The sequence below is a fragment of the Oryzias latipes genome (genome assembly GCF_053564925.1).
Source record: "Oryzias latipes strain Hd-rR chromosome 1 unlocalized genomic scaffold, Olatipes_Hd-rR_3.1 chr1_Y".
NCBI lineage: Eukaryota > Metazoa > Chordata > Actinopteri > Beloniformes > Adrianichthyidae > Oryzias > Oryzias latipes.
In genome coordinates, this window is record NW_027616335.1 from 2,068,750 (window position 1) to 2,089,804 (window position 21,055).

General features: G+C 40.2%; 1 protein-coding gene across 3 annotated transcripts in view; it reads left to right on the forward strand.

Annotated features, from left to right (window-relative positions):
• The window catches only part of LOC101175296 (lipopolysaccharide-responsive and beige-like anchor protein), a 174,521-nt gene that overhangs the window by 117,376 nt on the left and 36,090 nt on the right, over positions 1 to 21,055 (forward strand). For all 3 annotated transcript variants that reach the window (XM_078943356.1, XM_023957677.2, XM_023957676.2), the window contains 7 exons: positions 5,574 to 5,691; positions 5,783 to 5,885; positions 6,909 to 7,024; positions 7,166 to 7,278; positions 12,342 to 12,482; positions 14,266 to 14,385; positions 17,440 to 17,592. In XM_078943356.1, the coding sequence (XP_078799482.1) occupies positions 5,574 to 5,691; positions 5,783 to 5,885; positions 6,909 to 7,024; positions 7,166 to 7,278; positions 12,342 to 12,482; positions 14,266 to 14,385; positions 17,440 to 17,592 (864 nt within the window). The remainder of the gene's footprint in view (positions 1 to 5,573; positions 5,692 to 5,782; positions 5,886 to 6,908; positions 7,025 to 7,165; positions 7,279 to 12,341; positions 12,483 to 14,265; positions 14,386 to 17,439; positions 17,593 to 21,055) is intronic.

Consider the following 21,055-nt stretch of genomic DNA (forward strand, 5'->3'; position numbering starts at 1 on the left):
ATGGCAGAGTGAAGGAAAGCAGTGAGAATGTCATGGAAGGCGGTCAGCGCCTCTTACCCTGTCTGATATTTGCCATGGTGGCTTACAGTGGGGCAGACGATCAATGGCATCAAACCCTCAACACGCCCTCCTCTTCACTGCTGCCTCTGGAATGTCTCCTTGATTTTATGAGCAACGGTGAAGAGCCTATAGATGGTCTTCCCCCTTTTCTCCATGAGCTGGTGTTTACTGATTTCCTCGACAAATCAAAACCATTTTAAATTTTTTTAATTCTCATTTCATTTGGTGCTCATCAGAGCCATTAAAGTTCATCTTTCCTTGTTCAAACATTTTCTGAATGAATAATCCTCATTTTTTGGCAATTTTCATCAAATTGAAGCTGAAACCATTTAAATGCTTAATTTGTATTGGGCTTAAATTAGAATCTTGAAATTTCAAAGATTGCAGAGCCATTCTTGTCAGTTTCTTCGTTTTATTACCCTTTTCCTTTTACTTCCACAGCCTTATCCATCCTTTGTTGCCATCATCTTTGAGCCGGCACTCGTGCCCTTTATGACCCCTTTTTAATCTGGGATGGCGTGAAAACCCCAGTCCTCAACATAAAAGTTTTTTTCTATACAATTCCGCAACTCAATGGTGTCAAGATCTTGCGAAGAAAAAAAAAGATTTGTTTTTATATGGTTTATATTAAAATAATTACATTTAATAAATTCCCTCTATACACAAAAATAATTGTTTCAAGGTTACCCTTAAATATGTGGTACCTTATGTTTCAGGGCCTCTCTATTGTCCTCGTATCTCATGCAGAACTGAATGTTTAATGAGTTAATGCACTTCACTATCAATTAACCTAAGGACCACTGCAGCATTTCCCTAAATCCACACAAGACTTTTTTTTTTTTTGTCCCCACTTCAAAAGGTCTAAGTGGTCAAAGAAATGCGCAGGGGCAAAAAAAGGCTAACCTGTTAACAAACAGTGAAAAGGGGCAAAAAAAAGGGGTTTAATCCGTATTAGGCTGAATTCAGACTAAGTGCCCCAAACATCCTTTCAAAGCGGACTTGCTTCACAGAGTGCAAACTCTTGCTGGGTGACGTTTGGGGCTGAAAGCTTTGAATCTTTAGGCCTCATAACCCTCTTGTGCTGAAAGCTGGAAGCATTTATTTTGTTTTTTAAGTCTCCTCCTCCTCCACCACAGCTTCTTTTGGAGTTTTCGATTTTATTTCTTATTTTATTTTTACCTGTAGTTTAGTGTTTTCCCTCAAGGTAAATAGGTTTGTGACCAGTGATTACATCTTAGATTAATGGCACACTAAAATAATTTGGCTCAACAGAAGGTGGCAGGAGTAAAACAAATTTTTTTTTATGTTGATTGAGAATTTGTTGTCTATTTTATGATTAAAATATACAAAGTAGTAGAGTTCTAGTTAAAATTAAATTATATTCTGTTTGCATATTGCTGAAAGTAGATGGTGTAAAGTTGAAGAAAATGAATAGTTTTTTTAGCCTTTTATCATGTTTCTTATCAGCATAAAAGCTTAAATACAGGAAAGGGGAGTAAAACTCGCCAAACTAAAATATATTCACCTCACCAACTTTCATTAGTTTCACCATTACTCCACTTTGAAAGTGGTTATTTCATGCATTGCCAACTTGAATCACTTTGTTTTCAGAGGAGCAAGTTTTTGCTCAGGTACCAGCCAGTCACACTGTCTTTTGGACTGCATTTCCAAGCACATGACCGACTCTACAATCCCACAATGGAGCGTATTGCATCCTCGACAGGCTCAAGGAAGTCGAGTCACAGGACTTCACTAAGTTACAGTCTCCTGATTCCGGCTCCCCGTGAGCAGAAAACACAGTTTTTGCTGACACAACCTCAAAATAGCTGAATGGCTTTCTCTCTTTGAATGATGGTCCTTGCCGCTTATCTTTTACACATCCTTTATAATTTGTAGTTTTTTGTTTGTTTTTTTTGTAGGTATTTCTCAATCTGAACAGCAAATGTCTCTTAGTTGGCCCCCTTGGGGCTGAAGGAGGCTTTGTGTCAGCGGTGATGAGGATCCTGATTCGTCCAAGGGCACAGGCAGCCAACAGATCCAGCCAGAGGCCCTCGTTAGTGTGTCGGAGCCCTTTTCCTGCTCGTTAGTGCGATGAACTCATTTAGTGATGGGGGTGACGAGGCCTCATTTGGCAGTGAAGCTGGAAGAAGTGGGGAATAGGACATGAATTGGTGGGGAAGAGGTGGCTATGAGTGGGCAGAGAAATCTTACGCTTTTATTTGTAAAATTGTGTCAAATCTATTTGATTATTGGGCTCTGGGTATTGTGCTATGGCAAGAAGCCATAACAAATAAAACAATAGGAATGTTGCAAATTCATTTCCCCCCCGTATACGTGCAATTTAGTGTTGTTTGCACACGTAGAGATGGGTATTCTGGCAGGATTACAACACATTTTTGAGAAATAAAGAGCAGTAAGCAGCTCCACACGATGCTGTATCCCTTTTTTCTTCTTTTTTTTTTGGACTGAATTCAATCAAGTTTTACTAATAATGCTTGTCCCTTGTTTCTCTTCTGATGTTGATGGATCATCTCTCTTTCTCCCGCTCATTAATTTCATCACCTTATCTCCCACACCACTTCATTTGACCAAAAGGTAATAATAAATCCCTCATCCATTATCCTTTAACTGAGGCAGCCATGCGGAAATACTTAATAACAGGCAACAAATTGAACTTCAATCACCTCTATTTTCTCTCAAGGATGCACAGCGCACTAAACAGCATGCAGATATGCATATGCCATTCATCAAATGCACTTTATGATGCTGCTCAATGAAAAGCTCCACGATTCCGTCATATTTTGCACTTTAATAGTTTTTCCCACATTTAAAGACAAATAAGCTTTGTTGGTAACTGGCAGAGGCTCCTGCGCTTTTCACTCTGGGGCTCTTATCAGCCCAAAAACACACACACTCTCCACCTGCCCGACTGCGCAGCCAGTTGAGAGCCTCATCTATCTTGTACCACTCTCCTGATAGTTGCCCCATTGCTCTTTTTACTCTTCTTTAGTCCACTTCACTTTCAATTAAATGTCATCTGTGTCACAATGTTCCTCAGTATGGCTTTTACTTTTGTTGGAGGTGGTGGTGGTGGGAGAAATCCAGTGCTGATGTTTCTTGTGTGTGTGCGCGTGTGGCTGCACAGCATAGCCACAGTCGCCCGGCCCCCTCTTCATATGTCCCTCTTCATTCTGTAGTCTTTTGGGTGTCTGACAAAGACAAATGACAATGTTTCAGAAATGAGCTGGAGCCCCCGCACAAACAGGTTCAGAGGAGGAGAGAAGGAAAAAAAAAATCCACAATCGAGCTCGATTCCCTTTGTTTTCCTTTGAGCTGTGTTCTCTCGCGTGACGCTCCAAAATTGATTTTGGAGACCTGGATCCATGGATGTAGTTCCACTTGATAAAATTTGGCTTCGTACTAAACTCATAATAAATTTGGTGCAGCCTTTATGGCACACACCCCCTACTACCACTTTTTATAACTCATCCAGTATTTTGAACTTCTACAACTGTGATGTAAATCTACTGTAAATCATTGCAGTTACTTCCTTTAGTGCTGTAGGAGTTTTTTCTCTTTTAATTTGCCTGATCGTCATCATCCAAAAAGTGGAGGCAACTTGGACAAGAAAAAAAAATCAAATAATTATCCAGACATGGTCAAAAAAGCCAAAACATCACTATAACAATAGCTTGTCTCTTGTCATTTACAAAGGCGGGGGTTTTGACAAAGATCTTTAAAACGTAGTAGACTTATTTACAGCAATCCTGGAGATTCATGAGTCCTGGGAATGAAATGACATTCAGCTGCCTCTGTCACTGTCATATCTATCTAGGGAATGAAAAAGAGCAGCTTCATCAGGTCAGCACTGGCCATCTTCCTGACATCCAGTGTGTAACATGTGAGTGTGCACTCACTGGAATAATGCAGCCACTACAGGCCTGGACAGAAAAGATTAGACTTGAAGCATAACTTCTTTCACACCTAAAGAAAAACAAGACTTGTCATCTATTTTCTTGCCTCTATTCAATATTTTATACAGAATTTAAAAATAAATTAAATGCAACAAATTCTGCATTTTTAACAACCCAAAAAAAAAAATCCACAAACATGGAAATGGGTTCTGGGTTCTCTTTTCTTAAGCTCTGTCATTTCTCTTTTACTTTTGCTTGTTTTTTTGTATTTTATCATGAGGGGCTTATTTAATTATTTTATTACATGTGTGGGGATTGGTTTTATTGTATTCTTGTTTGTTTTTTATGGAAAGCACGTTGAGCTGTCTGTTTGACATGAAAGATGCTTTATAAATAAAATTAAATTGAATTTGAATTTGAAATAAACAGAAAAGATGAGCAGTGATAAATTACATAATGCATCTAAATAATGCTCAATTTCAATGTTTATACTTAAGATCGTTAAAAATGGATTTTACCCAACAACATTTTGTAGCAAATATAGAACGTTATCTTTTTTTCACTTCAGATGTACAATGTTCTTCTTCGTATTGGGGTTGATCGAATCTTTTGTGACTTGTCATGTGAAGCTGCTGGTGCAAAGATAGGAGACCAACGGCTGAGGCCCCAGTTAGCTTCTCCAATCCACTAATCCAGGTTTAATTGAACTCCAGAGACTTTGAAGCCGGTCCGTGATGCAGGGAGGCTTTGCTCCTCTGAGAGATGGCGAGGGAGATGCTGTCCTCCGTTAAGGGCCTCAGCTGTTCTGCTTCCCTGTCCCTCTACATTTAATGAGCTTCCCAACTCAACACCAGTCCTTAGTTGCCAACTCACATTTGAAAAATTCAGTTATTAACACCTTCTCTAAATCAAAAAGTGACAGCTTTAAGTGTCCCTTTTAGCCTTCCTTACCATATCATTCCTCGCCTCCTTTCAGCAGGCTGCTTTGCAAATAAAACAGGGTGAAACAAGAGCCTAGTTAACAAAGCAGTGCCAAGTGGGTTAGTAGCGAGGCTTAATGCCGGATTAATAGAAACACAAATCACAAGAGCCTGGCAAAGCATGTGGGTGTGTCAGGCGCCATGACAGGTATCAGAACAAGTCACTCGGAAATCCACCCTGATCAACCCAGACGCAAATATCTTTGAAGGTGGATCCATATGATTTTCAAGTTGTTCCACAGAAGGACTGTTTTAAGTAGAGTTTTAGCTAAACCTAAAGGCTTTCACATTGTCAAATCCATCTAACACGAGGATGGATGATCTTTTAGTGGACTGAACTTCTGTCACTCCTAGCGTAATTGTGCCCATTCAGTTGCTAAATGAATCTCTTTTTCATTGAGCCTGATCAATATAAGACATTAATCGTGCTGCATGGACCGTCATGCTTTCGTTGTGTAAAAAATGATCTAACCTCGCAGTCTCCCTCTGCTCCTCTCTAGCAGTTTTTCTGCTAATCTGTCCTCCATTTGTGTCTCAAGGTTAAACTGCTATTACTCTTCTATTTATTGTTTATTTTTTTATTTTAACCCCTTTCCTTTATTTCTCTCCCGCACCATAGATTTTAGCCTACACAGAGGGGCTTCATGGAAAATGGCTTTTCACAGAGATCCGAGCTGTCTTTTCCAGGCGTTACCTTCTCCAAAACACTGCACTGGAAGTATTCATGGCAAACCGAAGTAAGTTTTACCTTTTTTTTTTTTTAATCATGCACACATTCAATGAGATGTCTTTGGTTGTAACCTGGTGTCTTTGTGCTCTGTTTTGCAGCGGCCATCCTATTCAACTTTCCAGATGCAGCCACTGTAAAAAAGGTGGTTCACTGCCTTCCTCGTGTTGGAGTGGGCACCAGTTTTGGCCTCCCACAGACCAGGTTAGACCTGCACTTAGTCTGTTTCTGTTTTTTGTTTAGATTTTTTCTTGGGAATTCTTAATTCTGTGCAATATTGTATGGAGGCCATATGGTTCCCCATTATGACAGGAATGAAAATTACAAAAACACAGGGAAAAAAATCCTTTTCAGTACACTGCACTAATTGGAATAAATGGTTTGTGTACTGGGTAAAATATGCAGGCAAAGGCTTTAGTGACAGGTCTGCACCATTTCTGCTCTCTGGTTAATTACTGATCATTTATTACTTTAATGCAATTTGCAATAACTCCGTTGCTTTTTCTGAGGAACAGAGGCAATGCGTTTATAATTTTTTATTGGATTTTAACAGAACTGCATCTTTTTTTTATAATTATCCTGTGTTGTTTAGTCCTTGTATACTTGTATTCTTTAAGCCGATGCGGCATAAGTGCATTACAAGTCTATGAAAATAACACTATTTAATTTAATCTATTTTTCTAAAATCTGCAGATGTAAATTTTCGTATAGATGCTTTTCTTTCTTTTCCATGCTTTTATTTATACTTTTAAATATGTGTGACATTTTAAAAAAGTAATAGATCCTTAAAAAGCAGTTTTTAATGCACTCAATCGCGTAATGGCTTGATGGGTAATGTGTTCTCTTACATACATGTATTGGAATGTTGTATTTTCACTATTTTTTTTTTTTTAGTGCCTCAGGGACTGTAATCTCGCTTTGACATTGATTAATTCCATCATTTTCTTGTGTTTTAATTGGATGGTGGGTCATTATTTTTGTCCAGCAGCACACGCAGCACTTACTAGGCCATGTGGGCGCACGCATGAACAAAAATATGTATTGTCATCCCAGCCTATTGTACATTAATCTTCCTAATTAGCCATACTGTAAGTTCAGTGGGTTGGTTTTAGTTAATGACGATAGTCTTTGTTCAGCTTCTCTACATTTGCACAGGCCCACAGCCACAGGAAACACTGAAGTCTTTAGTGACCTCCTCAAATGTGTGTTGCTCTTTCCTTTGTGCAGACGCATCTCTTTAGCTACACCGAAGCAGCTCTTTAAGGCCTCAAACATGACTCAGCGCTGGCAGCGCCGTGAGATATCCAACTTCGAGTACCTGATGTTTCTAAACACCATCTCTGGTAAAAACCCCACACACCATCTATCTATCCGTGTGCCATAAATTCACATGTACACCTGCATTTTAACAGTTAAAGCCAGTTTTTTATGGTTAATCTTGCTTTCATGCATGTTTTTTCCTCATTTCTGTGTTTTCTGGGCAGGTCGCACCTACAATGACCTGAACCAGTACCCAGTTTTCCCCTGGGTCATCACTAACTATGATTCGGAGGAACTTGACCTCACTTTGCCTAGCAACTTCAGAGATCTGTCCAAGGTGAGAACATGGTGCATCTTCTGACTGTTTGTTACCTTGATGGTTGCAGTGAAAGGACCAGGTTTGTTTAAGGATCCCTATTAGCTATTATTCTTCCTGGGGTCCCACTTTCTTAAAGCTACAAATACATTAACAAGCAGATATACATGTACATGCACTCTTCACAACAATTTAAACAGAATGTATACAGCAATGGTACAATAACAAATTAAAAAAAACTAGCAAAATAATAATAATACTCCACAATCACCCTGGTTCAGTCAAGGTCAACTCTGAGTTCAGAGCACGACATCAGCCTTAACAAAACATGAAATCAAAGCCAACAATACCAGTCCACTACTGCGTCCGCGTTCTTCTTGGGGGGGAAATAAACAGTCTTACTCTTTTAGAAAATTAAATTGTATACATTTGTGTAATTAAACATTGTGGTAATGAATTCCATGCCACCATTGCTCTATAACAGACCATTCCCCGACCATGACCAGTCTGACATGCAGGTTGAAGAAATGGACTCTCCCTTGATTGTCGTGTAGCGTGTTGATGTACATCACAGAAGAAACACTTTTTAAAATTATAACAATGTCAATACATTTGATTAAGACGTGCTTAATTCTGTCTCTCACACATGGCCAGGCCAAATGATGATGCATTTGTTGTAAACGGAGTAGAAATGATCTATTGTTAACTTTTAAAATGTATTACTCTATTCTACAGTTTTAATTTGCAAGTGTTCAAGTCCTCAGTTGATTATGAATGTATTGTTTCTCTCTTGTAACTGGTGATCTATGAAATGTTCCCCACATTACCTAGTTTCTGGGTTATTTACAATTTATACTCATAAATCAAAAGCTGAGTGGAATTATTTTAAGTTTGACCTTTCACAGGACAACAGGAAGTGTGACTGAGTTGGTTGTCTGGCCCCAGGCATCAGACGATGGGGTTTAAAACAAAGAAAGCTGCCCTGAGAGGAACCTGGCATGTCAGTGCATGCAGTCATGCTGATGGGATTGCGTAAAAGATTCTCTCCCAAATGACATAAAGAAAGAAGCTGAAAATACTATCCCTAGTTTTTCTCCCTGAATGGAAGAGTCCAGTTGAGAAGGGGGGGGGGGGGGTGAATTAGTTCTGTAGCAAGAAGATTGAGCATGTGTCTGTGGGTCAGAGATGTAGTGGAGAAAATGCTCTTGTTTTTTATCCTTCACATATTTTTTCAGCTATGCTGTTTTCTGTGGTGAAGTAGCGTTAAAGAACCTCTCAGATGAAAATCCTGCTTTTAGCATGTTGTGGCATTTTTTTTTTCATGATGGAGGACAAAGATAAAGAAAATTTGGCTTAAAATTGCATTTCTAACAATTTCTTTTTCGAAATTCTTGTAAATCGGGAGCAGACAAAAAAATATGGTATTTGTGACCTAGAAAATATGCTAGACAGGCCACACGCTCCCTACTCTTCCCAATTCTGATTCATCCACTTGCAGACAGATAGCTCCGTGTAAGTCTTTGTTTTCCTCGTCTGAGCTGGTATCTGGTTCAGAACTGCACAGCTGGATAGCTCCAGCATTGCCCGCCATTCTTCTTTCACCGGTAATGTTAGTCTCGGGGTGTGAGGGGCTGTAAGCCAGCAGAAGAGGGTGTTAACAGATGGGTGACAGGAAGTGGGGGTGGGGTTGCCCTGCACCAACATTTCCACCCACAACTAGAAGTGGGACTTTAAATACTCCATCTTTACCTCATTTGTGGAAGACGAGAAGATCTAAAAACTTTAATTTTGTTGCTTTGACTTTCAGTTTGCTGTTGTGCACCTCTGTTCCTCTGTCATCCTGTAGTTTTGCTCAGTATTTAACTTTCCATTCTTTTTCCATGTCTGCCCATTTACTTGACTTCATTGGTTGAAAAGTGGCATTTGTACTTATCCCTCTAACATAGAAACTCGCCGAAAACGACTGTCCTGTAGCTTTATATCAGTTTTCAACATCCCTCCTCTTAAGTTTGCAGTATTGTGAGGTGACAGCTCAGCCTCTGTGCTTGTTCAGACCTCACCCCCCAAAAACTCAGTGACTGAATGTTATTGGGTTAAAAGGAGCTGGAGAGACATCCATAAAAGAACAATGTTAGTTGTCTGTTCTGTCAGTGTTACTTCACAAGCAGAAGGACTGCAGAGAAAAAAGATGGGATGGAGGGGGGGGGGGGGGGGGGGGGGTGGCCAATCTTTATTACATCAGTTTTCTTCGTGTTGTTGAGACGTGTGAAATCAGGCTACGACTGCTGGACCGTGTTAAACTGCAGTGTCTGGAAAAGGGCAAACAGCGCTGTGCAGCCTCCCAAATCACACACACACACACTCCACCATTTTGCACCACAATCATTTGTGTGTCATACTTTTATTATTTTTACCAACGTATTGCTTTGTGACCTTCAGTGGTTATTTTTTTTTATTGCAGGTGTGTCAAGCCGTTGCTTCCCTTTCTTGTAGTTTTAGCTTCTTCCTCCTCTCTTTCACCCCCCCTTTCCTTGAGTGTGTCACATCGGTGGTTGTCTTTTGTAGAAACAGGTCATCTGTGAAGCCTACAGTGACATTGAGGAGCCCAAAGTGATGTGAATGCGTGTCTGTGTCGCACACTGTCATCATAGCCGACACGGCAAAGGCCACACAGGATTTATGTCTCGTACTACCAGAGCCAGTGTGACCTCAGGGACTTTCTTATCATAAACTCTAACCTCAGCCTGACATCAAACGCCGACCCCCGAGATAACGTTGTAGTCACGATAAGCTAAGAGTTGTTCCTCTTCAGCACGTCTTCTTTTTTCACTATTTTTATTTCCACATATTCATATATTTTGATTCTGGTGTCATTTTTTATATATAAAAAAACTGTAAAAACTAATGGGGCTAATAAAAAAATAAAAAATAAAATAAGTAGGGATGTTCCCCCATAGCCTTACTGTACGAGTCTGTCCATTTCCTGTTGCTGTTCTGCTTTTAATGAAGCTTAACTCACCATTAAACCAATTGTTTATCTGCTTTGTCGTCCATATTTACACAGCAGCAGCACTGGTCAGGACTTATTGAGCGCCCTCTGTACCTCTTGTGCGATAACTACTCACAGCCAGATCAGCTAATAGTGTATTGATCTCGCCATACGCACACCATATGTTTATCCCCCAGGCCCTCTGCTGCATTTTCAGTGTTTAAAGAGGACATTATACATAAACACTGCTCAAAACGATTTATGGCATACAGTCACTCCAAAACGTTTTGACACCAGTTTATAGGAGAGGTGATACTTTGTTTTGTTTTTTAAATGGCCACATTCTTTAAATTTGTCACATTTTTTCTGGAATCTTAGTAAACTAACAAATATTAATCAAATTAGTGATATTGATTTAAACTAATAGTGTAAAAACACTGTTCAGTGAGATGGTGTCAGGTCCAAATCTAGACTTTGTTACAATGAAGGAGTGCTTTTAAATAAATGACCAAGCATGATACATGCAGTATAGTAATGCTGCAAATTTTGTGACTGAGTAGTATCCTCATCTCCCTCCTGATGAAGAACTGATTAACTCTCTCCCAGCATTCCCTTTCAGATGTTTACCTCTCTGCAACAGCGGTGCAATTTTGTTCTACGGCTTACTCTTTAGTCTAATTAAAACTACGGGATCGGTTCATTTGTCTCAGCCCTCATCAGAGCGCTTTTGTGCGCCCGCCGCATATTAAGCCAATCTGCGGTGGAGCGGCAGCAGGCGGTCCATCAGCACACCTCTCTGATGTACAGCGCTGTCACTGCTGCTCTGTTGTAGCTACTGTAAGCCAGGAGCGTCAGCCTCATGGTAATTTACAGCAGTAAACAATGTCGGGATGGAGCAAACCAAACGGCCCCCACATGCACTCGCACACAATTCTCCCCCTCGCTCTGTCACTGTGGCACTTTCAGTCTTTTTTTTTTATTTTATACGCCTCCTCTCCCTTTTCTTTTTTTAATGAGCCGACTGTTATTAGGGCTATAAATCAGAGCAATGGGGGTGATGTATAATTCACTGTGTGTACTCACCCACCCCTGTGGCCCTGAGGAAGTCCACAGTGTATCATTGTCAACATCGAGCTGCTCCGTGTAGCCTCGCTTCACAAATGCGCACATACTCAGCAGACGGTTTGGAAAATAAGCAAAAATATCAATAAACACCCCCAAAAAGCGCAAAAAAAAATCTTAGAGTCCTTCCTGCCTAGAAGCATGCCCTATTTCACACACAGGAATCGTAGCAGGAACCCAGATCAATATCAAAGCCTTGCAGTGGATCTGTCTTGTTGTGATGGGTACCGCATGACATGAAAGAGATCCAACGGATCCACACCCTGCAAGGCTCTCATACTCAAAAGCACATCATTCCATTAGTATTGATTTTTTTGTGTGTGTGCTAGTGTTTGTTAGAAAGAGAAGGTTACTCCGGGTGGGGGAATAAGGCACATTCAGCAAAGGACTAATAAAAATTGAACCAGCCTCAAGTACATTCTATAAATGAGCATTTAAATAATAGCTGGGCATAAGGTTATTGGGTTTTTTTTTCAGAGAAAGATGGAACCTTAATGCAGCTAAACAGTTTTTTGAAACTACAAATAGGTTGGCTTCCAGTGTATTAGTTACAGGTTCATAAAAGCAAAAATTAAAGGCGCCCCAATCTTTGGTATTGATAGTCCTTGTAGGCGCTCTTTCATTGGAGGACATTAGTTTCCTCTGACAGACTGCAGCTGCAGGGGCTCGCTATCACAGCCTGTAAAAAGCACTCTGAGGGAAAGGATTGATCTCTGACTGAAGAGAAACATCATCTAATATTCATTTGAAATTGCACAGCGGTTACCAGCTTCATTTCCCGTGCAACTGTTGTACGGCAAGGAGTGGCTCCTTAATGTATTCCGTACAGCGGGCTTGTTTTACCTTTGCTTTCACATCATGTTTTCATGCTTTCTAATGAAACTGTGCTCAAGGGAAATTTGTGGCTCTTTTTTATTTTATTGTTATTTCTTTGCATATTTTAATAAGTGCCTTCCTTCATATTATCTTATAGCCAATTGGAGCGCTGAACCCCAAGAGGGCAGCATTCTTCTCAGACCGCTACGAGTCATGGGAGGATGATCAGGTGCCCAAATTCCACTATGGGACACACTACTCCACCTCCAGCTTCACCTTGATGTGGCTGCTCCGCATCGTAAGTGCAAGAAATGCAATTATGTTTTTATTTATTGATATATATTTGTTGATATATCAATATATATATAAAAAATCATTGACATATTTAAAAATTTGAATTTCTCTTACATCTGCTGTTAAAAAAGCAACTATTTACGCCAAAAAAATATTTTTTAATTTCATGAATATCAGAAGTTATTAATCGATTTTGATCAAGTGTTTTGATGTTTCGTTTTTTTTTTTTACTGAATTTGAATTAAGTTATTTCAGGTTTATGCTATTATAGTAAAATGTTGCATCTAAATGTTTTTTCAAGTTCTTTTTCATCATTCAAAAAATATACAAAAGCTTAAAAAAAAAAATCAATGAATTGATCAATAAATCAACAAGCACATTGTATAGAATGCTTTGATTTCTTTTTGAAGGACTCCTTCATTGTATGTTTTGCACTTAGCTTCTCTCTTTTGGTACCTTTGTTAAATGGATGCCATCAATCTTTTTCTACTGCTCTCAGGGGAGAAGGAGGTTACTAAGTTTCTCCAACATGCACTTTTCTGTTGTATTTGCCTCCGAAGCTCACCGTCTGACTCCCAGCAGAGCCACCTCATTGATCCTGCACATCATTAGCCGGCTTATTCTAAACCTACTTTAGCAGTAGCTCTCACTTGTGACACCCATTTAAAGATCAGACCCTGGAATGGAGGGTAGATGGTAAACTACTGGTGCTGCATAAATGGCTTTGACTGAATCTGTAAATGTTTTTATTTAACTGTGTTTTGACAGTTTATGTACTAACTTGAAATGAATGAGGCTATGGTTTCATGCAGAGTAAGTTTCATTTTCTACTCAGATTTTATTGATTGATTTCTGAGAAGATTATTTGCGATTGAACAAGTATTAGGACAAAGTGTATTGACTGACAAAGCTGTAAAAGAATAATTATTTTACTTTTATAGTGTTGGATTGGCTGATTAACAGTTTAAAACTCGTGTATAAGTCAGGGGTCTGCAACCTGTGGCCCTGGAGCAACAAGAGGCTCTTTTACCCCTCTATTGGTGCTCTTTAGCCAAAGAAAAATACTATGTGTCTAATTTTAAAAAGGACTGTATTTTTTTGGACATTAAGCAAAACAAAACAGTCGGATTAGTCAATCTTTCACATTTGTACTTTCTCTTTCACAAGCAGTTGAAGCACAGCACGCATCACTCCACCAGTTATGCCTCACTACAGTAGCCATAACTCTCCGATCCATCAAGCGGTGCAGCCTCCTGATCAAAGTTGCACTAAAACAATTTTTGAGCTCTATCTACCAGAAAAAACATGTTTCAGCGCAATTCATACATGTGGTGTACAGGATAACAAGGTGAACTGTCTGTTTTTGAAAATAATCAAATGACTTTTAGTTCACCTTTCAAAAATACAGCAGTGAACTCTGATTTAATTTTGGTTAGTTAGGTTTACAAATGTATGGCTAAGAGGCCATCAAATGTTATAAAGGTGGGGTTCAGTGTCTTGCCCAAGGACACTTCAACACATGGCCAGGCAATCGAACCTGCAATATTCCGATCAGAGTGCTGACCGCCCTACCACAGCCGCCCAGTAGTAACAATAACATAAATATAAAACAGTGCCGTATTTTTCTGAAGGGTGACGTTGGACTCCCACTGGGCTGGTCAGTGGGAATTACACCTAAATGGCTTTTTAAGTGTTGAAAGTTGCAGACCCTTTGGTATAAGGAGTAAGTAACCAGTTGTACAGCAATCACAGTGATTTCTCACCTTGGGTTTCTTTTTTCTATACAGGAGCCGTTCACCACATTTTTCCTCAACTTCCAAGGAGGAAAGTTTGACCATGCTGATCGCACCTTCTCATCAGTGTCCAGGGCATGGAGGAACTGCCAAAGAGACACGTCTGACGTGAAGGTACCGTCCCTCCCGTGCAAGCTTATGCTTTCAAAAAAAAAAAAAAAAACTTTAAAAAAAGAAAATCCCCTGAACACCGCAGAAGGGTAAATCTCCATTCAGCATTCTTAAAGAAGAAGAAAAGGTTTGCAAGGAGAAATCTTCCGTCACTACCAATCACTGTCTCCATGCAGTGAAAGCTTCCTGGTCTTCTGATCAAAGAGTTGCTCTAATCCTCATCTGTCTCAACAGTCTGTCTCAGATTCATCCAGCTATAACATGCACTTGAATCCGGGCCCATTGGGCCCCCAAACTGCGCTGAGCATTTTTGGTTTTCCCCCTCAACAGCACAGGTCATTCCCATACCGAGGCCCTTCAGCCTTCTTTAACTGTTCTTCTTAAACATTTACAACTACAGTCAGACATTCGCCGTCAGAGCTGGCTTTCGCTTGCTCTCCTGGCACCGGGTCACTGGATGGGTGAGCAGCAGTGGCGTTTGGGGCTTTGACGCTTGATTGCATTTGCCCCACCCCCTCCCTCCCCCCTTCATGTCTCTCAGATAAAACATATGGATTGTGTTATTGTGTAGCTGGCCAATGCTTGATTGCGAAAGGCCAACAACAGCCCTCGTTTGCTCCTTCAGTCTAGACCTGTCAATGTGGATCAAACTGTGAGGGCTCAACGGCAGATCAAAACAAAGGGGGGAAATCTGGACCACATCAGTTTGTGTAGTTGTTCAGGTGGAATTTTTCACAGTTTTGAATAAAAGTCTGTGGACTTTATCCACATGGGTGCACACATTTATCTTTAGGGCAATAGGAGAATTAGGGGTGAGATGTATCAATTTGGTATGCTAAGTACACCATTTAGTTTTAGTATTGGGGCCATTGTCGGAAAACCTCTGTCCCTGCCAGAAGGCAAAAAGCCGCTGTGTTTTCATACGCCACTGGTAAAGCAAGGGTGATAATAGGTTACAACACCCAGTTTCAATGTGTCTCTAGCCTGGGTGACGCTAGTGTGACCTCTCTTTGCCAATCCTCTGACCTCTCCCCTTGGCCTAAAGGCATCAGAATGGGAGAAGAGGAGAAGAGGGGTTAGATGTTGCAACAGTGGAAGTGTAGCAGGAGAGCCCAGGGGCCGAAGCCCCCCTCCAGTGACCCATGACAGGACAGGATTGGGGATCAGAGGGTCTGGCCTCTGACCAAGCTGGAGCAAAGGGGCCACTGCACATAATAGTCCATGCTAGGCGGGCTTGAGTGCTGGTGAGGGAGGCCCTGCAAAGTGTCGCATGCATGTGTGTGTGTTTGTGTGCGTGCGCATGCATGAGTCAGGGTAACTCCAGCTAACTCCAGCTCAGATTTACAGCAGGCTGAAGCCAGTGAACCCAAGTGAGCAGGAGGCCTCGTTAAGAAGTTGACCTGTAGATTAGGTCAAGTTTTGTTGAGTGAAGAGCTTTCAGAACTAAGGAAGAGCAGTGTTGTTTTTCAACCGTGTGTTACTATGGTTATTTAGTCGGACGCGATTATTCTGCGGAATTGTTATCCAGCTAATTTCTTTTTACGGACATTTTAGTTTAGAGTTTTTAGAGTTGCAAACTGAATATTTTCATGTCGTCTATGAAAACATTATTGGTTTGCTTTTGGTCACTAAATGTCTGTTTGAATAAAACCCAGAAGATACCTAAACATCTTTGGGATTTAAAGACCCACTCCAATGAAACATGTGCTTTTGGTGTATTTAACATGTTCTCTTGTGCCATTTTTCTCATGATAGAGGGCATAAATATAAATAAAATTAAGCTTAAAGTTGTGTTTTGAAGTATTTCTTTATTCAAGTCATTGTGAATCAAGAGCAAAATCAAAGTGCTAAAATTAACGACACTCAAGCTCCCTGCTCCGCTCCATTCTGATGGATCCACTTGCAGACAAATGGATCCATAATGGCTTTGTTTTCCTCCTCTGAGCTGGCATCTGCGACAGAACTGCACTGCTGGATAGCTCTGATTTAGCCATTTTTGTTACACCGGTAATGTTAGGTTGAGGATGTGATAGGAATGGGGTAGACTTACTTCGCGCCAACAGTCCCGCCCACAACTCAGAGATAAATACTTGATGAACTCCTGCTGCTCTGCAGAAACTATGTCCTAGAAAGTAACACTTTTTTGTTGGCTAAAAACAGCATTATCATAATTAACAGAGCACTTGGAACACTTTTACAATCAAGCCAAAGATGATCAAAGTGGGACTTTAACTCCACCTTGTGACAGGTCCCCCTTCTTTTTAATGTTGGATGTTTTGATGTTTATTGCCCCAGTGCGGCGTAAGAAAATCTACCAGTTTTAGTGGTGTAACACTCAGGCAGAAGGTTAGTGTTAAAATGAACATCAACAAAATATAATTCCCTTATAACATCCATGCAGCCAAGAAATGAACCATCACATCTTCTGATTGTCTTTGTACTTTGAGACCACAGCTGAAGTCTAAAAGGCAGCACTGATTTTTATTTGCATGTTTTGAAGCTCAAACCCAATCTTCATGTTTATACTCACTGTGGCAAGTTCTGCTTTGTTAAGAATGACGAACGGCCAAACATATAAAGTTACAAGTCTTGTCAGGGGAGGTTTTTTTTAACCTTCCTGTGCTGGAGTTTAAAATAAGCTGTGTTGTTTGTGACAGCCCAATAAAATTGTCATAAGTTAAACATTTTTGGCTAACTTTTTCTTTTTGGGAATGTTGTGGAAGTAAAGGGGGGAAATCCAAGATGAACTGTTCTGCATATGTCTAATTCGAAGAATTTAAACATATCAGAATTTTGAAAGGGCTCCACTGACATGCCAACATGGGATTTTCATGTCTCAAAGAGTGGTAAGAATCAGATAAACATTGAAAATTGTATTTTCTTTTTGTTTTAAATAAATGTTTTAGTATGCAAGGTAGTGTTTTTATACCAACTAATCTAGTATGTCAGAGCTCTAGCTCCAAACACTCATTATTTGTACATTCCTTCATTTTTCTTATTGTGAATTTTGCAGACGTGTAACTACATTTATGTGTCTGTTTATTCTGTCTGATTTAGGAGCTGATTCCAGAGTTCTACTATCTCCCTGAGATGTTTGTCAACAGCAACAATTACAATCTGGGAGTGATGGAGGATGGCACTGTCGTCTCCAACGTAGTTCTTCCGCCTTGGGCCAAAAGTCCAGAGGAGTTTGTGCGCATTAATAGACTGGTAAGACTAAAATCTAAAATCTCTATTCTAAAACTAAAGTCCCCTTCTTCTCCACAATCCTTTATATATTGGGGAACATATGAGGTGGTTTAGATGCAAATATGTTAAATTGTGTGTCTAGTAGTTATTTATATTACAAATCTTACTCAAAAATAATGTAGAAGAATAGAAAGCTACCCAAGAAACAATACTTTGTATTTATTTGGCTTGTTACTTCATCATGGGTCTCTGGTCTGGTGGGAAGTCTACAAATATAATCTCTTCAGTCCAGCTAACTTCCCTTATTGCACACACTTTTGTTCAAAGGTATTTTTAATTTTATGCATTTTATAGTTTATCTTATGATGCATCAATTTTAATTCATACAGTATTTATTTACATGTTTTTAACAAATTGGATCTGAATTCAGAACAATTCCTATACTATTAAAGTGACTAATATTGGCAGAGTGATGGACAAAGAGATTTGTGGGTTTCCAATGGCTAAAAAATAAATATTTTTGTCCAACATGGTAATGGGATCAGGAACATCCTTGTGAAGCTTTTCTTCTGCCTATGGGATATCCAGCCAATTACCGTAATTTCCGGACTACAAGCCGCTACTTTTTTCCTGCGCTCACAGCCCTGCGGCTTATTCTGTGACGCGGCTAATTTATGGATTTGATTGGCGGCCGCCATGTACGAACATTCGGGCTTGGTGAATGGTTTTGTATGCACCATCCACCACCAAGCACAAGTCATTTTTTTTAACACACCTCTGAGCAGCCAAACAGCATGGACGTCACTTCAGGTCTTAGACACTTCAGTCATGGTTCAGCAAAAAGAAACACGCATGCCCGGTCGCATCCCAGAATCCTTTGGTGCCATTAGACCCAACGTGCACGTGATCGCCGCTACAATATTATAAAGCTTTCAAGTTAAAAGCAATCGTTAAAAGCAGCGTGAAAAAATCCCCCATCAGTAAATGGAAATGCCGGTCAGCTGCGTGACGGAGAGAACAGCGCATGCTCAGAAGTGTATTTACCTCTGAGTCATAGTGACTCGGCTGGCTGCACGTAAATATGTGTGAATAACATCAGCCTTTATTTTGTCGGGACACGACTGGAAACACAAATCCATTTGGTCGTTTTTACGGTTTCTGACTGAGCAGAATTTTGCATTGAAAAGCTCACAGCCACCATGTGAGCTTTTCGGATAGGAAGGGGAGACAAGGAGCCCGCTTGGCGAGCGCGGAGCGCATAGGCGTCCGGGGAGCAACAAGTGTTTGTTGTGAAAGGAAGCTTCTGACGAACGCGCCGCGCTGAGGCGCGCGCTATTTTACTGATGTTTTTTAACCAGCCCTGTTACTCCCATAATGCTGCCGCGACACAAGTGGAAGGAGAGCTGTTCCTTTTCACCCCTCCATGCACTGCTGCTCCTTGCTCATTCTTAAACACGAACAACAGTGTGGCGAGCCGGGCGTTGGCCCCGCCTTTAGCCCCTAAGACTCATGGGAAATGGGGGATCGCGGATGTAAATTTCCTCATCATAACTGAGGGATGTGATGTTGATTATATGGTTACTGTTAGTAATTTTATGTATGATACCTAGTTTGTCAATAAGTTAAAAAAAAAAAAAAATCAAATAAAAAAACCCATAACTGAGGAACTTGTGAACAGAATAGAGCTGCATGCTGTTTCAGATGTGGGTGTAATTAGATACATGAGCTTGAGACAAGGCCAGTACCTGCCCACAGTGTGGTAATGAGCCATGCACACTCTGGTAGTCAGGATGCGCTTTGTCGAGGCAGCGGCTTGTATACTGATGCGGCTTGTGTATGTACAAAAACATTTGAGCACGTTAAAATAGGTGGGTGCGGCTTGTATTCGGGTGCGCTTTATAACCCGGAATTTACGGTAGTTTTGTGGCTTGGTTAGATGCATCCTTACAAACCTAAAACATTTCCCCTTGTTTTTTTTTTCTTTTTTTCTTTAAGAAAGAAATAAAATAAAAAGCTGAAGCAACCCTTACAAAAAAATGCTTTGTCATCCTTGTAAAAAGGACTGTGATCAAGTGAAGTTGTGGATGTACCCTTTAATAAAATGTTATGTAATCAGAGTTTTTGCATGTCCACCTCTAGGGAGGCTGGTAGCCCTCCTGTAGGTTTTCCACTTGTGAGCAGTTTTTGTCACTGTGGAATCATGGACACTCCAACTGAGTGTCAGTTATGAAAAATCTCTCGTTTTTTTTTTTTTTTTTTTTTTTTTACATAGAATTCTTACTAAAAGATTATGAATGCTGCAGAAACTGCCAAAGAGAAAATGTTTATAGATGATCACTTTTTTAATAAGAAATGTAGATATTTTTTTTTATTTTGTACAGTTTTATTAAAACACTCACGGCCAAAAAATGTCCGTCACCGATCTGTAATCATCAAAAACCCTTCTGAAATGTTTCTAATGCTTTGTAAAACAATTATTAAAGAACACTACAATATTGCTCAACATGGTTTTTGATTCAGAGCAATAGCAGTAGCATACTTTATAACACATTTTAGGAGTGTCTCTTTGTCTCGCTGTGCCTCAAAACCAGGAGTCCTTACTTCCTCCTTCATCGGTTAAGTGTGAGGGGGCATCTTCTTCCAGAAGAGGACGGTTTCATTCATTTTAAGAACCTGCTCTAGATTATAATTATTTCCCGTGATTATCTTCCTCAGCGTTTCAGGATGGATTCACAAGGATTCTGATGTCTGTTCTTTTCAAGCTTAGCTGACTAAGCTAATTCAAACGGACAGTGTTATTTCCTGACCGTCTCAGTTCTTCCTGTTAACCGAGTCTCCCTCTCCTCCAGCCTCCCCTAACGTTCCTATCTAACAAACGATCTATGTGCGCTGCAGTGCTCACACACATCTGTTGCATGCTGATGGGACTGCAGCTGGGTGTCTATGCACAGATATGATGCAATATCCACTTTAAGATCTCTCCTCCCTGCCTGCATGTGCTCAAAGTGAAATATATAGAGCATCTTAGGCTGTTTTTTTTGTTTTTTTACGGTGACTCCTTAATTAAATTATCTTCTCTTAAAGGTCAAAAAGCCAGTGATGGCCATCATTTCTGTCATATCCTGGTTAAATTGCTTGTGCTTTGTACTGTAGGGTCTTTTATCTACAGGAGTTGATTATTTTATTCATTCTAGTGACTCTTAGAGGGCATATTGGGCTTCACAGTGCACATTTTTAAAGAAACCATAGGTGTAGGAACATGCAAATAAAAGTGCCCTCAAATTTTTAAAGGGCGGCTTTCTTATTAACTCTTGAGTAATGGCACATGCAGTTAAATGTGTGATGTGCGCCCACAGTAGTAATGAGCACTGATGAGACTGGATGTGCTCTGTGACCTGCTTATTCTTATAGTGGGGTCTGCTAAACAGACTGCTGATATGAGCAGGCCTTCCTCATTAATCAAACACTCTCCTTTCTCCTTAGC